This window comes from Nelumbo nucifera, chromosome 3 (genome assembly GCF_055504915.1).
Source record: "Nelumbo nucifera cultivar China Antique chromosome 3, China Antique-T2T, whole genome shotgun sequence".
NCBI lineage: Eukaryota > Viridiplantae > Streptophyta > Magnoliopsida > Proteales > Nelumbonaceae > Nelumbo > Nelumbo nucifera.
This window is the reverse complement of record NC_142651.1, coordinates 109,799,685-109,814,701: the sequence shown is the minus strand read 5'-3', so window position 1 is coordinate 109,814,701 and position 15,017 is coordinate 109,799,685. Positions and strand designations below refer to the sequence as shown.

The following is a 15,017-nucleotide window of genomic DNA, read 5'->3' as shown; positions in this document are numbered from 1 at the left end:
AAAATTTATATATTATTGATTTTTTTTACTTTTTTTGAGTTTTTAGTATATCGATGCGTACATTGATGTTGACGGTGAAAAAGAGGGGGGTGGGTTAAATCTACTCTTTCAGAATTGCAGTCTCGTTTACACATCTCTTTTTCTGATGGATTGAAGCTGCCTGGTTTCTTCTTTTGGCTTTGGCAATGTGGTTAAGGCCTAAATGTTGTGCAGAAAATCCACTCATGTGATTCCATGGAAACACCTTACACTATCGGATGCGGCTTTACTTGGCTGAAACACATAATTATATGTATATGTTTGGGAAACAAAACATAAAAAGAAATTCCCTAGGGATGGGAGTGGAAACTGGTAGAAAAGCGTATCATGCAGCCAAACGCGAAGAACTATGATACGCATTCCCTGATGGTCATCTCAAGTTTTACCACCAACCATCTTAGTAACTACGATCCTTTCAAGTTTCAAAGAATTCGAGTAAATAAATATACTGCCGTACAGCCGCGTCCCTGAATCCACACTTGACCGTTTAAAAGATGCCGTTCGTTATGCCGGTATTGGAATGAAGGCGACGGGTTTTTTTTTATTCCTTTTTTCTTTTCTAGAACTTGTTTCTTTCAATTCACAGCCAAAAATCCATATTTTTCCACAAGACCGAGACCAAAACGAAGAAAAGAAATGCAAAAAAGAAAAAAGAAGGAAAAACAAAGCAGAGCAACTCACAATCACAGTAAAAGTAAAACATGGGTCTACAGATTTGAGAGCAGCCAAGTAAATTATTTATCACAGGTGCTGATGGGGATGGAGCAAAATAAGATTACTGGAGTGGGGGCCTAGTAAGACGACGCAAGAAGAGAGGACAGAGACAGGGCAGGAACCAGGAATAGGAGCACAAAAACATTGTGGACCATTAAGCTTGGGGCTTATCCCACTTGAGGGACTTCACCACCTCCCATGTGAAGTCAGGGTCGTCTCTTCCAAAGTGACCGTAAGCCGCTGTCTTCAAGAACCTGCCATTGCCACCCCTCTTGAGGTCCAGGTTAATGGCAATCATTCCAGGCCTGAAGTCGAAGTTCTCCTTCACAATGTTAAGAATCTCCTTGTCAGGAATCTTTCCAGTTCCGTAAGTATCAACGAAGACGGACAAGGGCTCCGGAACACCAATGGCATATGACACCTGCACGATGCACCTCCTGGCAAGCCCATTGGCCACAATACTCTTGGCAGCCTGCCTCACAATGTAAGCTCCACTCCTGTCCACCTTGGTTGGGTCCTTGCCAGAGAAGGCACCACCACCGTGTGCTCCCCATCCACCATAGGTGTCAATGATGATCTTCCTTCCGGTGAGACCAGCATCACCATGGGGCCCACCAATAACGAATCGTCCTGATGGGTTGAGGTGGAAGATGGTCTTCTCATCCAGGTACTTGTCGGGAATGACTGGCTTAATTACGTGCTCCTTGAGGTCAGCTGCAATCTCATCATTGGTGACGGTCTCGTCGTGTTGAGTGGAGATGAGGACGGTGTGGACGCGGATGGGAACCATGGCACCATTATCGTTGTGGTACTCAACTGTAACCTGGGTCTTACCATCGGGTCTTAGCCAGGGGCAGGTACCGTTCTTGCGCACCTCGGTGAGGCGGGCACCCAGCTTGGTGGCAAGAACGTGGCTAAGGGGCATTAACTCAGGGGTCTCGTCGGTGGCATAACCAAACATGTGGCCCTGGTCACCAGCACCGATCTCCTCGGGGCGCTTGGTGAGATGACCATGGACGCCCTGTGCAATATCTGGACTCTGCTGCTCAATGTTGACCAAGACCTTGCAGTTGTCAGCATCAAGACCCACATCATCAGAAACGAACCCAATCGAACGGCAGGTGTCACGCACAATCTTCTCGTAGTCTACGTTCGCCTTGGTTGTGATCTCCCCGAACACCATAACCATGTTGGTCTTGGTGCAGGTCTCGCATGCCACCTTACTGTCAGGGTCTTGTGCAAGGCAGGCGTCGAGCACCGCATCAGAGATCTGGTCGCAAAGCTTGTCGGGGTGGCCCTCGTTCACGGATTCGGATGTGAACAGAAATGTCTCCATTGTCTAAACTGCGGCAAAATTTTTCGTATGTTAAGTTAATGCACCAGAACAAACGCACCAATTCAGCAATTCTTATTCAAAGAAAATGAGATTCCCCATGAGTAGCCTGTAGCCTAGCCCACAGGCCCCACACATTATTCGACAATGATACAGAAATTGGTTGACTAGTTTAACTTTAATACAATTTAAAGTCAAAGTAAAGCTAGACACATAGTCATAGACCAGATTATTTGAATCTCACCAAAAGCACAAGAGAGCGTATGTTCCCAGAGAATAAAATAAGAGAAAGAAAAAGTCTGGATTCTATCCGGCATGATTTCGGAAAAGCAGTTGGAAGGAATCTCAAAACAGAAAACTGGAGAGAAAAATATTCGCAGAATCGGAGCACGCTAACACACCTCCTAGGCACATCTTGACGATGGGCATGAACTAGATCCGAAGACACATGGTTTAAGTTAGATCCAACCACCAAAAATCCGGTGGGAAATCAGGTCAGAATCTTTTCAGAAGAAAATCTTTTCTTGAGTAGATCTAGGAAAGAGACCGACAATTATTGCCAGAAATTTGCGGGGAATGACTGGAAAAGGAAAAAAAATTAGCTGTCTGCGTTCGACAGACTATTCACAGGGCTCTCCCAGCGTGACACTTAGTCCATAAGAATTACAGAGCTGGAGACATAGCTGTATGGACTTAACATGTCACATGGAGAAAGCCTGTGGACAGCACAATCTGTCAAACATGGACGGCGAAAATTTTGTCGAAACAACAGGCTTCGAACATAATTGGACCAACCACAATCAAGAAATCACAAAAGCAACTAGAAAATGAAGGTACTATTTAAGTTACAGAAGCATTTCTAAGCTATTGCAACAAGCTATGAAATAAGAGGCATTTAATTACGGGAAGGAGAGGCAGGGGTTGGAAGAAGCAATTTACTTCGGATTTCAGACCCCTAAGACTAATCAGGAACAATAAATATGTTGGAAGGGAAACATTCGGTTTGGAAGGAATATAAATACAAATATGTAGAGTGCAAAACCTTGTATTTTGTATTTATTTGCACTGTACATATTTGTATTTGTACTCTTTCCAAACTGAGCAACAGACAAATCAGATCCCCTTTTCAATGAGCATTTTAGTAAGATCGGAAACAATGTTCTCTCAGGAAGGACCCCAGAAATGAAAATCAAGCGAACGAATTTGTTGATCAATTGGTTCAAATAAAGGGCATCAAAACAAAAGATCCTACACAAAACAGTTATCAGCTAAAAAAAATCAAGCGAAAGCTGAATTTCGCATAAGATTTACCCCAGATCGACTTACAGAAGCAGAAAACAGAGAGAAAAATTCAGGATAGAACACTGTAACGAGTACAAAACTCTTTGTTAAATGCATCTTTGAAGACAAACCCCATATTAACCAACGGATCTTACAATTTTTTAAGAGAAACCGTGCAAAACCTAAATGCTTGCTCCCAGCAAAGCATTAGTAACTATACTTGAGCAAAAGTCTAATAGTGAGTCTGAAAACGGGTTTTACAGATTATTCCAAGAAATCAATCCAAAAGTACCGTAAACCATAGAACCAAAGTAGATCCGGCGAGTTTTGAGTCAGAAAAACAACTCGAAGCCCGTCGTAGCAGAAGATCTACGATATAGGAAAAGTGAAAAAAACGTAGGTACCTGAGCCGAGAAGCGAGTAGAGTCCTAAAGCTGTTACTGGCTGCAGATCTGATCTGGGTTGCGGAAAGAGGACACCTCGGCCTTCTTTCGCGGAACTCAACACGACTTTTGCCGAAGGCCTCGGTCCCATATTTATAGAGGAGCGGTCTCAGGAGCCCGTGTAGTTGGACGGGATTGCTCATTGCTGCAATGCTGAGTGGGATCCAGATCCAACGGTTGTTATTTATTACACTAACAAATCCAAACCGTTGGGTAGGAGAAATCTTGCGGCCAGGATTATCCGGATTCGGTGGGCGAGAATGACAGTTCACGAACCATCGAGGTAGTCGAGAGTCGAGACTCATCATAGAGAGCTTCGGTAAATCCACCAACCCCGAATCCGGCTTATTCGGCTTGGCTTGGCTTTGTTTCCTTCACATTCGATTTAACTACATTTAAGAATTGATGTTTACCTGTCCCGTCAATTTTTTATCCAATTATACCCCATCGTGTTCGTGTCTTGCCGTTTGTGATACAGCGGTTTGGGTGTAAAACGGGTCGGGCCGTCTATGAACCGATACGGCTAAGGCCTATATGGGCCTCTGCTGGCCCAGGCCGTGCCAGCATGACCTACTATAGTATGGGTGGCACGACCTAAACCGGATTTCCTGCGCATTATTCTCTATCCGCCGTGAATTGCAGCCACATGTCGCCCTTTTCAATTGTGAGATGTGTCGCTGCAAATTACGATGGATAGAGTGTATGGGTAGAAAAAGTGAGTTGGAAATCAAACCGTGCAAAGGGGGGTATTCGAACTGTGAGATATCTTTTTTGAAACCAACCACTATTACCGATTTTTTAAAATCTCTGAATCGAATAATTAGTTGACTGGTTTTAGTTCTTCAGTTTCTCGAATTTTTATATTTATATATATATTTTATAAATAAATGCATAAAATATATATCATGCATTATATTATAAATAGTAAAAAATAAGTAATATAATATATTATAGATAATTTGAAAAAAAATATATATATATATATATCAGTTAACTGTCGGATTTTTAATTTAACTGTCGGTTAAATTAACTGTCGGTTCAGATATATATTATAGATAATTTGAAAAAAAATATATATATATATATATCAGTTAACTGTCGGTTCAGATAGCTATTCTTATTTTTCACTTTGTTATTTCATAATTGGCTGGTACTGTAGAGAGAGAGAGAGAGAGGGGTGTTTGGAAGTTTCAACGCCGTGATGGAGACAACAAAAGTAAAAAGGAGGAGCAAGAACATGATATATACCAGCTTTCAGCATGTTTGTCCACACACAATAATTATAGTTCTCCAGTTTTTGTTGGGAAATTGGGTCACTAAAACTTAAAAGAGAAGCCTGGGGCATGTTTGAAACGCTGCCTTTAAAACGTTATTTATTCCCACTTAGTTTTATTGAGTTTGCTATTGGGTTACAGGCAAATCCATCCTAAGATACAATGAGCCTTGAGCGAGAATCTACAAATAGCAAAGTTAAAGAATCTCTAAATAAACATTCTTTGAGACAGTAGCAAATGCTTGATTCATGCTTCTTAAATAAATTTTGAAGTCATAGAGCATAGAAATGTGCTAATTCAAAAAAGACTCATTGAACAATCACAATTTCAAAATTTGTGAATGTTAAAAGATAGTTAACAATTAATGGCTGTTAACTTTGAATGGTGTCTCTTGATCTCACCTGATCGAATTATAGCCATTAATTACACCAATGATCAGCTTTGCACCAAAAGTCAAAACTATCATTCGTGAACCACATGGGTGTGAGCAAAGTGCGCTTCTAAAGCACCTCATTGCACCACATATATGCGTGTACCCATGTTGCACAGTAACAAGCCTCCATACTCTCTTTATATCTAAGGAATGTAAATCAACTCCTATTAAAAAACTCAAAACAATTATTCTAATTTTTAATGTAGGATAAATTAAAAATTAATTTTAATAAGAAAAAAAAACTATTTTTCAAGACATGTGTATAGACATATTTTTTTCATGTAATTGACCAATCAAACCCATTAAATTTAACCTCTAATTAGAGTAAAATCCAACCGTTTTATTAGTATTCAAGAAATTTGAGTGATAAGGAGTACAAATCCTATGATTTAAAGTTTAAAGTTTTTTAAACATGTGTCAGTCGTTTTCTATGCAGAGACCAAGTTCCCAGCCTTTCTGTCAAGCATCAACACCAAATTCACCAAGCTGATCATCTGATCTTGCATGGACATAATCCAGCTTTTACAGCCGATCCAACGGTTAACAAGCAGATAGCATTAACGGCAGAAAGAGTAACTAAATTATATATATGAACAATAATTAGATTTAGAATTTTAGATCCCGCATAAATAGTCATTGATATGTCATAACATCCTCTTTCATTATTATTGGAAGAGATCGGATTCACTCCTCACGTGATCATGTTTACAATGTAATCACAGTCAATTGCAACCGTGTATGGGGAATATTTTCGTATTTGTATATATTATTTATGGAGAGATATTTTCAATGTACAATTGTACAAGTGGCTGTGAAATAAAAGAGGTACGTGGGTTATTGGAGACCGGATCTGTTCCTCATACCGATCTTACACGCACAACCTACCATGTATTGGAAACATCTCTCATATTTATAAATTATTATTCATGGGAGACATTCCCAATGCACAGTGGATGTGCCTCAGGTGCCCATGTGTGAGAAGTAGATCCCGTCTCGGGTTATTGATATTGGGGTGTTTGGATCTCCTACTCACAAACCCTTCCACGCCTACAATCACATCATTATAGTTGGGGATATTAAGAATATTTCCTGTATTTATATGTTATCGTAGATTGGAGATGTTCCTTGTGTATGGTTGTAATGTCTTGTGTTAAGATTCTTATGGATAGGAGATCTCAATTGGATAGGTGCTCCTATGTATCCTTTTATTGGACAAATTTAATTAGTTTAGTTAGTATATTGCTATTGTGATTCACCATTACATAACACAACCATCAACTTTGCATAATCATCCACCGATGGGTTTAAAACGAGTGACCGTTGGAGTTTTTGGTGTGAATTGTGATCGATGCAAAAGTACATAGATGGAGTTCAACGCCAATGGAAGTGACTGTTGAAATTTTTAAACTGTGATAATTACGGTAAAAGTACATCAATAAAATTGATGTAGTATTTATATCGATTATCGATGTAAAATTCAATCATATATGAATAGATGTAAAACTTACACTCCAATCAAACGCATGAAAATATGAACCAGAAATGGAGTTTTATACTGATCCATATTTATACCGAAAACAAATGCAAACTAAAGGTAAAATAATTCTATGCCAAACAAGTGGTGTTTAGTATCATCGTCATTTATCGGGAAAATAGCTTCAATTATACCAAATAAGCATTTCTTATAACACTGTTTCATTTTTTGTTTGGTTTATCCGTTTATTAAGAAAAATGAATGTCTTGGATTCCGTAAAAAAATGTTTATTAGAAAGATATCAAAATGACATTTTTTGGCTTATGTGATGCCTAATTGTTATAAAAAAATTAGAAAAAAGTATTTTTTTCTCAGTTTTCAAAATAAATTCCTATAAAGAATTTTAGGCACAAACACCGCCCTAATCAACGGATATATTAGGATGGGATTTTCATATATCTATTGCAAACCGAATGATTCATCATTGGGCAGAACAGTGATAGGTCCCAGTCAGCAATTACGTGTAAATGCTATTCTTTGGGTGAGAACAAACCACAAGATTTTTTATTCAACTTCAACGCCCCCTCCTGGTTGGGTGGTGTTTAAATACAAAAAATTCCTAACTGCCTACTAAGAAGTCAGCCCCTAATTAAGGGATTAACAAACTAATAACAATATCCCCTAATTAAGGGATTAACAAACTAACAGAATAACAAATTATTAACAATTTAACAGAATAACAAACTATTTGGCCGAGATATTCTCCAACCAATTATTGACCTATTCTAAAACAATTAAAGGAACAAACAAAAAAAGACACAGGAGCACGTCCAAATGTCTAGCATCACTCCATATATCTCAAATTCTTCCTGGACATCCTAACAGACCTTCTTTAACTTATCAAGCAGTGGATAATTTTTATGCATCAAAACAAAAAAGAAGAGTAGATTTGTAGAATAGTAAGGGATAGATAATTTTGTTTATAGGTCAATTGGGCAGAGCGGTGACCGAGGCTGGCCTTGGCCGTTGGAGTGCGAGAGTGAGGACAATGACTGACCCCCATCCCCACGTGTCTGACTCAGGGCCCTGTAACGGCGTGGTCCCCCACTCCCTAATGTGTCTCAGCTTTGCTATGGCTCACTGGCTGTATCTACCCTAACCCAGCTCAGCTATGACCTTTTTAAAAGAAAAGAAAAGCCCTAAAGCCAACTTCTATAAACAAATAAAAGCCATAAAGCCATACATACAATTCAATTCTAATGCACGTAGACGTTGCGTCATCAAACAAAATCAGTCCACGTTCCACAGCTCATCTTCAACTTCTTCTTCCACTAAGGCTCTGTTGATTCATGAGAATAGAGGTCTTGAATCGGCATTGGAATGGGTTATTCTAATTTCAATTATTTGATTGGGTGGAGTGGAAATCCCATTTTCATTTTGGCCATTCCCAACTCCTCCCTTGGGAATGAAATCCTATTCCTATTAATTCCAATTTCTATTCTCATTCTTATCTAACCAAACATACTATTGAAATGGACCATTTTGATTTTGATTTCAGAGAATTCCAATTCTGACTGCAAACCAAACAAATCCTAAATCATGTTAGAGTTCATTTTTCTATAACAGTATCGAGCTGTGATCCCACCAAATAGGGATGGATTTGAGCCAAGTCAAGTACTATTTGCTATAACAGTACCGAGTTGTGATCCCACTAAGTAGGGGTGAATTCGACTTGAGTCAAGTTCATTTTTTTTTATAACAGTATTAAGCTGTGATCCTACCAAGTAGAGGTGGATTCGAGTCAAACATCTAACTATTCAAGCTTGGCTCGTCAAATAAACTATAAAGCTTGAACTAAAATTCAAGATCGATTCAAATTAGAGACTTGAGTTTGAATTCATCTCGAATAAAAAACTTGTAAGTTCGAACTGGATTGTAAACCAAACGTTTTATAAAGTAAAAATTATACATATAAAAAAATTATCTTTTATTTGAAATATAAAAAATTAAAATATATATATATATATATATATATATATATATATATATATATATATAGATGCTTAATTAGGGTCACGGACCTTATCAGACGAGTTTTATTGAGCTTGAACTCGGCTCAATTAATCAAATGCGAGCTTTTCATGAACCGATCTCAATATCATAAAAAGCTCGGCTTGTGAGTTGTGACCACCCCTACCACTAAAATATTAATTATGGTTCACAAATCGAAGACTTTGATTTTGTTGTTTCCTGCTGCTAGGACACAAATGTGAGTTGATGACGTTATAGTCTCATAGCTTTTACTTCTCCTTAATTAATGCATACAAATTCTGTTAATTAATTAACTTGCGCCTCGGGACTTGATTTTTCTACTATCCAGCTGAGAGATTCTGCTGCGATCATGGTCGCATGCTATCCCATGAAAAGCAAATACACCTGCATTTAAAGAAGCATATGTGAGTTCAGCGTATGATCTGGTGTCTGTGTGTACACATTTCATTGGAGTCGCATGTGATCAGAGTTGCAGCAGATATATTTTCTCTATACAACCTGCCACATTATCATCTATACTCTTAACTAAGCAATTTCATCGGCCAATCGATAACATGATAACAGTAGAAAGCATGCATGGGTTCAATGGATGGTTGGTCGGTAGTTAGCTCCTCCTTTGGTTTCGTTCATTTACTAAAGCCTCTGAGCCAACGCTTCTCTGGGGATTGGAATTTGGTAAAGGTTGGACCATCTCTCTCACTCTCGGTGGTGACATTGACGATTAATCTAGCCAGAATCAAGGTTGTATTCATTTAAGTTGTTGATATCCTTGCTGCGGCGTTGGTATTTGGTAGGTAGGTCCTGGGTGGAGGAGAAGGATTGAGATGGTCGTCCCTCCACTCTCCACTGCTACAAGTCAGTATCAAGGAAGGCTGTATTGAATTCATACAGTTACCCTTCTCCGGTCAATGCGCAGAGAATTTAAATGAGATAAGAATATGAAAGGTAAGGGGGTTTGTTTACCAACCAAACCATTTTATAATTTTCTAATCAGACGAGCCAGCTGAGGCTGAGGGAGTACGTTGTAGGCATTTTCCCAACTAAAAGCTCTATAAGCTGAAGCCGAGAATTCCCAGAGCCGACGGCTCAGCTACCGCAGTGACGTTAGAATCTAGCAGGTGGCCCCTTGGGAGAAAGTGGGGGAAGTTGTTGGATCAGGACAAAATTCAAAAGCAAGTGGTGTTACTAGCAAGCAAGCAATAGGCAACAGGGCTCCGGAAAGGTTGGGCCACCTACACGTTTCGGTTGCCCGTGGTTGGTGAATAATGGTGACGATAGCCGATTAAAAGGTGAAGCCCTCCCGGCTTTCCGTTCAAACTTGACCCAATTCCAATATCGATGTGTAAGTGGGTGAGTCATGGGTGTTGGTAGCTTATAGTGACAGGTTTCTTTAACCTTTTTTTTTATGGGTATATAATTTTTTAAAGAAAAAAGATGACATCATATTTCCTGCTATCATGCAACAATCCAAAAACCCCTCAATAAAGAGTTTGGAGGTGCTGACCATAACATGTTATTCGTCATGTTTATCTAACCGCACATTAGGAATATTAGTGATATAAATTATAATTGATGTTCTTAATATTATGTAGTTGGAGCCAATGCCACAAACAATGTATTGTGGTCAGCACATCCGAATTCCTCAATAACATATAAACATGCTTAGTGTTTGAAGGTAACAAACAAAATATCACATCTGGTGTTTGGTTAAAAACACTGTCAATGTTCAAATTTCACTAAAACCGTGTTTGATTTGAAGGAAAAAGTAGGAAAAGGAAGGAAAAGATAAAAAAAAAATCTTTTACAAACTTTGTATAAATTTCCCTACCTTTCTTTTAAATCAAACATAACCTAAGGGTTTTAGGAAATCTTTTATCAAAAAAGAGATGTATTATTGGCTAATACATTAACAAATTAATCATGCTTAAACATTTTCGTTTAGAAGGTATGATGAATGGGTGCATCCCACGTTCATGTGATGTTGGATTCCACGTTCAATATAGTATAAGACAAGGGGAAAAGGAAGAACCATGATATAATTTTGTTTAAGTAATGGTAAAGTACTCATGTTTTTCATTAAAAGAAGGAATGATTGAATAGATGATGGATGATTTGTATCTCTTATATATAGGTAGGTATATTAATTGTATGTATTAGAGCAATTAACATTAACATAGAGGCCAAGTTTGGAGTTTTATGAATAGTTAGTTGACTCTCTAGTCTCTATATATACATATAATAAGAAATAATAATTAATTAAGAAGATGTAGGCATGTGCCACCCCCAACTGCAAATTTGGGGGTTGGAATGGATTCCAATCCGACCATCCAATCCGATCCGATTTTGAGAACACTGGTTGAGACGTAGAATTATTTTGTGGGGTTGGAATGGATTCCCAAATTTCACATGCTATGCTTATGCTTATATCAGAAAGGAAAATGAGAAAGTATGATAAAGACAGTTATATATACTATAATGATATTATCACCTTATCGCATCCCACCTTAAAGTAAATCAGCACAACAAAATGACAAATATCACTCAAAGGTGCGCTGTGAGAGAGAGAGAGAGAGAGAAATTGTGGGGCTCATAAGCGTTTGGTATGACAATGCAATTGGCATGGTTGCATCTCGCGTGGGTAAGCTATTCATTGAGGGGGGCGTAAATCACGTGGGCCGAGTCTGAGTGTGGAGGCAGCAGGGAAGAAGGAAGAAGGTAGATAGATTGACAATAACTGTGCAAATCCATGCAAAATGTATAGCTTTGACTCTCTCTCTCATGCGTAAGCTGGCTACAGCCTCGTCCCACGTGGTTAATTTGTCAATCACCATGTTTCCAATTTCCATTACTGTTGTTGCATGGAGTCATATAGATGTGTCACGCAGAAACCAGAAAGAGCCCTGTGACAAAGGATGTGAGATCTCCTACTACATCCTACATCCATCCTAAGGCTATAGATATTAGAGTCAATTGAAAAACTTTTCCTCCTATCATAAAAAAGATGATATAAGACCACGCATCCATGTTTCTAAAAGGTTTTGTACTTCCCATTTTCCAATGAGGTAGTGAATCGAATCGCAACCGTTACCATTAACATTTTAATAATAGGAGTCAAGGTGAGCTGGTAGATATGGATTTTGGAAAACCATTTCACCCACTCTTGAGGTTCCTAATAAATACTTTAACCTCTCCTCTGTTTATGTTTTAAAAATGATTTTAAGATTCCTTCCAAAATTCAGTCAGATGTATTGCTCAGAGCAAGTGTTATGAGGTTGGTGTGAGGCACATTCTACGAGGAGCAAATCCACACTACCGCTATCATCCATTTTGTATTTGTATGTATAATCATCCATCTCTCTATCTACGTCTACGTGTAAGAGTCAAGTCATCGATATGCTTAATATATATTTTTTTTTCATAAATACTATTCACTTATTCAGGCCGCGTGTATTTAACCCCTTTTACCATTATTTAAATGCTAAAGATATATCTATTACTTATAATTTAACAAATCAGCATGCGAAAAAAACCATTGTATATTGTACCATACACTGGATGGACTGAAAGCTTACGCTTTTTCACCTATCAAGAAAAAAAAAACAATTTTTTCTTAGGCTGTGTTTGGTTGCAATGTAAATAAATTTGTACTGATGCAAAATTGTGGAAATGCAAATGATTTAAGTGTAAATTTTGACTTATTTTTGTTTGATTGCAATACAAATGAAGTAAATAAAAAATGAAGCAGATTAACGTAAAAACCCAAAACAAAATTAAACAAGAATTTGCATTTTTTTCATTTGCACTCCTATGCATTTGAAATAGTACAAAATTACAAATAAAATTGCACCGCAACCAAACACAGCCTTATGTTTTTCAAACAAACAATTTTTCTTATGGTTTTTTTTTTTCATTTTCTAAACAAAAAAAAAAAACAAAATTTTCTTATGTTTTCATTTAATGGGGCTAAGCACCCCAGCCTGTTCAAGAGAGGATTCAATCCCAAGTCTGCTACAATCAGCCTAAATTCCCAAACTAATGAAGAGAAGATTCAATCCCAAGTATGCTGCAATTTGCCTAAAGCCTTGTTACGGTTCTTTTTCAGCAAGCACAGGTGTTCACGAGTCAGGTTGGGTCGGTTTATTGGGGTTTTCCCAACTGGCCCCACCTGGTCGGGTTACCTGAGGTGGAAACCGAAACCGATCCACTGATAGGCCAAACCAACCTAGTCGGTTTGAGCCGGGTTAGGTCGATTTCGGTTTTACTCCTGTAGAAAAGGACACCTAATTGAATTCTAATTGTAATTGCCTAATGGGCTGCCCATTTGGTGTAAAAGATTATAGAAAGTTAGAAACTATGATAGATTACCTATTCTAATTGTAATTGCCTAATGGGCCTTCTAGTTCTAGTAGAAGACTAGTTATAGTTAAGTAGGAAACTATTCAAACTAGGAACTACCGAACTAGTAGAAGACTAGTTCGATTTGAGTCGGGTTGGTTTCGATTTTCACACAAGAAAACCGAAACCGACCGGTACTGATGAAAACCTGACCGACTCGGGTTGGGTCGGTCCGAGTTGGTCAGTTTGGTCAGGTTAGGCATTCTTATGAACAGCCCTATCAGCAAGTACCTTTGACAGATGACCCATTTGACACTAGAACAAAAATGATACATCCATAGGTAGCTAGTGTCTGGATCTGCCCCTCACATAGTGTTCCTGTTCCTCAAACCTTACAGCATGTCCCAACACACATAAAAAACATCTCACATACTTGTATGTTATTAGTCATAGGAGATGTTCTCAATACACAGTGGGATGTGGCTGTGAAATCAGTGTGAAGACCATTTTGTGAAGAGCAAATCCCAATTTAAGATGCTGCCACTGCTTTTTGTTCTACCGAAGCCAATTAAGATAAGTTCGAATCTTGTCCCAATAGTTACATCGGGAACTTCTCATTATGAAAGACAAAAGGAGATATTCCCAATGCATGACTACAATGGTTGTTGGGACTAGATCCGAACTCAATTGAGATACCAATATTGTTTCTCTCTGGAGGCTCGAAACAAACATGTTATTCCAGATTATTTTATGAATTAAAAGAATATCTATGCTAAAGTAGTTTGAACGTGCAAGCTATTGCAAGGATATCCAGGTCTTACACATCAAAGTTGAAGAATCCTCAGACGGGAGAGTAACACTCGGATCAACTTTAAGTTACAGATAGAAATTATAAAATTATGTGCTGAAAATTAATTTTAAATTCTTAAGCATTCATAGGATCATTTGGTATTTGTATTTTCGAGGAGCACTTGATTACTTTAACACGATGATTAAAATATTAGACTTACATTACAGCTTCCAAAGGCGTGCACTGCATCATCATTTGCACTTATCCACTTCAAGGTGGTGGTAGCCAGTACTAAGTACTTTGTTTTTATTTTTCTTTTTCAGTTGGATGACGAGAATAAACAATAAAATAAAATGGTCATCTAGATGTAGGAAAAAAAAAATTATGGATTACAGTCAATTTATACAGTATTGTCAGACTCGGACTAGATAGAAAACCAGAGAACTTCAAAACTCCCTGGGTCATGGTTTTATGGGTCAACAGGCGGATTAGATCATTCAAACAACAGGGACCCGGAGAGCTCACCGGGTCACCCTGTCCCATCTACTACTCTCCCACTGATAAGTGAAAATCAATCAATGTTTATAAAAAATGTGGAGAAATTAACAAGTGGTTGAACAATAACGTACCACATTGTCAACACCCAGAGTGTCAGATATATAGATGTGGATCATTTCGTTCTTTATCACCATCACCTGATGAATAGAACTCAACCATTTGTATCCCTCTTCCACCTACTGCAATCCAGTATCGGTTGCTGAAATTGATCAACAAGAAAAATCGTTTATGTTAGCACTTTCTTTGTTACCAGTTAGCAGTCACCACAAATTGCTAATGGGCGGAAATTAA

General features: G+C 38.2%; 2 protein-coding genes across 5 annotated transcripts in view; both read right to left on the bottom strand.

The window, feature by feature from the left end:
* Positions 1 to 259: 259 nt before the first annotated feature.
* SAM-2 (S-adenosylmethionine synthetase 2) lies at positions 260 to 3,874 on the bottom strand. 2 transcript variants are annotated; one of them, XM_010272651.3, is made up of 2 exons: positions 3,772 to 3,874; positions 260 to 2,097 (listed from the first exon to the last, which is right to left on the bottom strand). In XM_010272651.3, exon 2 carries the CDS (start codon positions 2,087 to 2,089, stop codon positions 908 to 910), a length of 1,182 nt encoding a protein of 393 aa, XP_010270953.1. In that variant the 5' UTR covers positions 2,090 to 2,097; positions 3,772 to 3,874; the 3' UTR covers positions 260 to 907. The 2 variants fall into 2 exon arrangements, with proteins under 2 accessions (XP_010270953.1, XP_010270954.1); XM_010272652.3 differs by having other exon boundaries at positions 260 to 2,092.
* A 10,576-nt stretch (positions 3,875 to 14,450) lies between these two features.
* The window catches only part of LOC104607119 (Transducin family protein / WD-40 repeat family protein), a 36,715-nt gene continuing 36,148 nt past the window's right edge, over positions 14,451 to 15,017 (bottom strand). For 2 of the 3 annotated variants that reach the window (XM_019199409.2, XM_010272649.3), the window contains one exon: positions 14,451 to 14,925. In XM_019199409.2, coding sequence (XP_019054954.1) covers positions 14,820 to 14,925 — 106 coding nt within the window. In that variant the 3' untranslated portion in view covers positions 14,451 to 14,819. The remainder of the gene's footprint in view (positions 14,926 to 15,017) is intronic. The other variant, XM_010272647.3, reaches the window with a different exon arrangement.

Bases quoted from the DNA above. Each gene is read 5' to 3' on its own strand.
- SAM-2 (XM_010272651.3), bottom strand. From the start codon at position 2,089: ATGGAGACATTTCTGTTCACATCCGAATCCGTGAACGAGGGCCACCCC.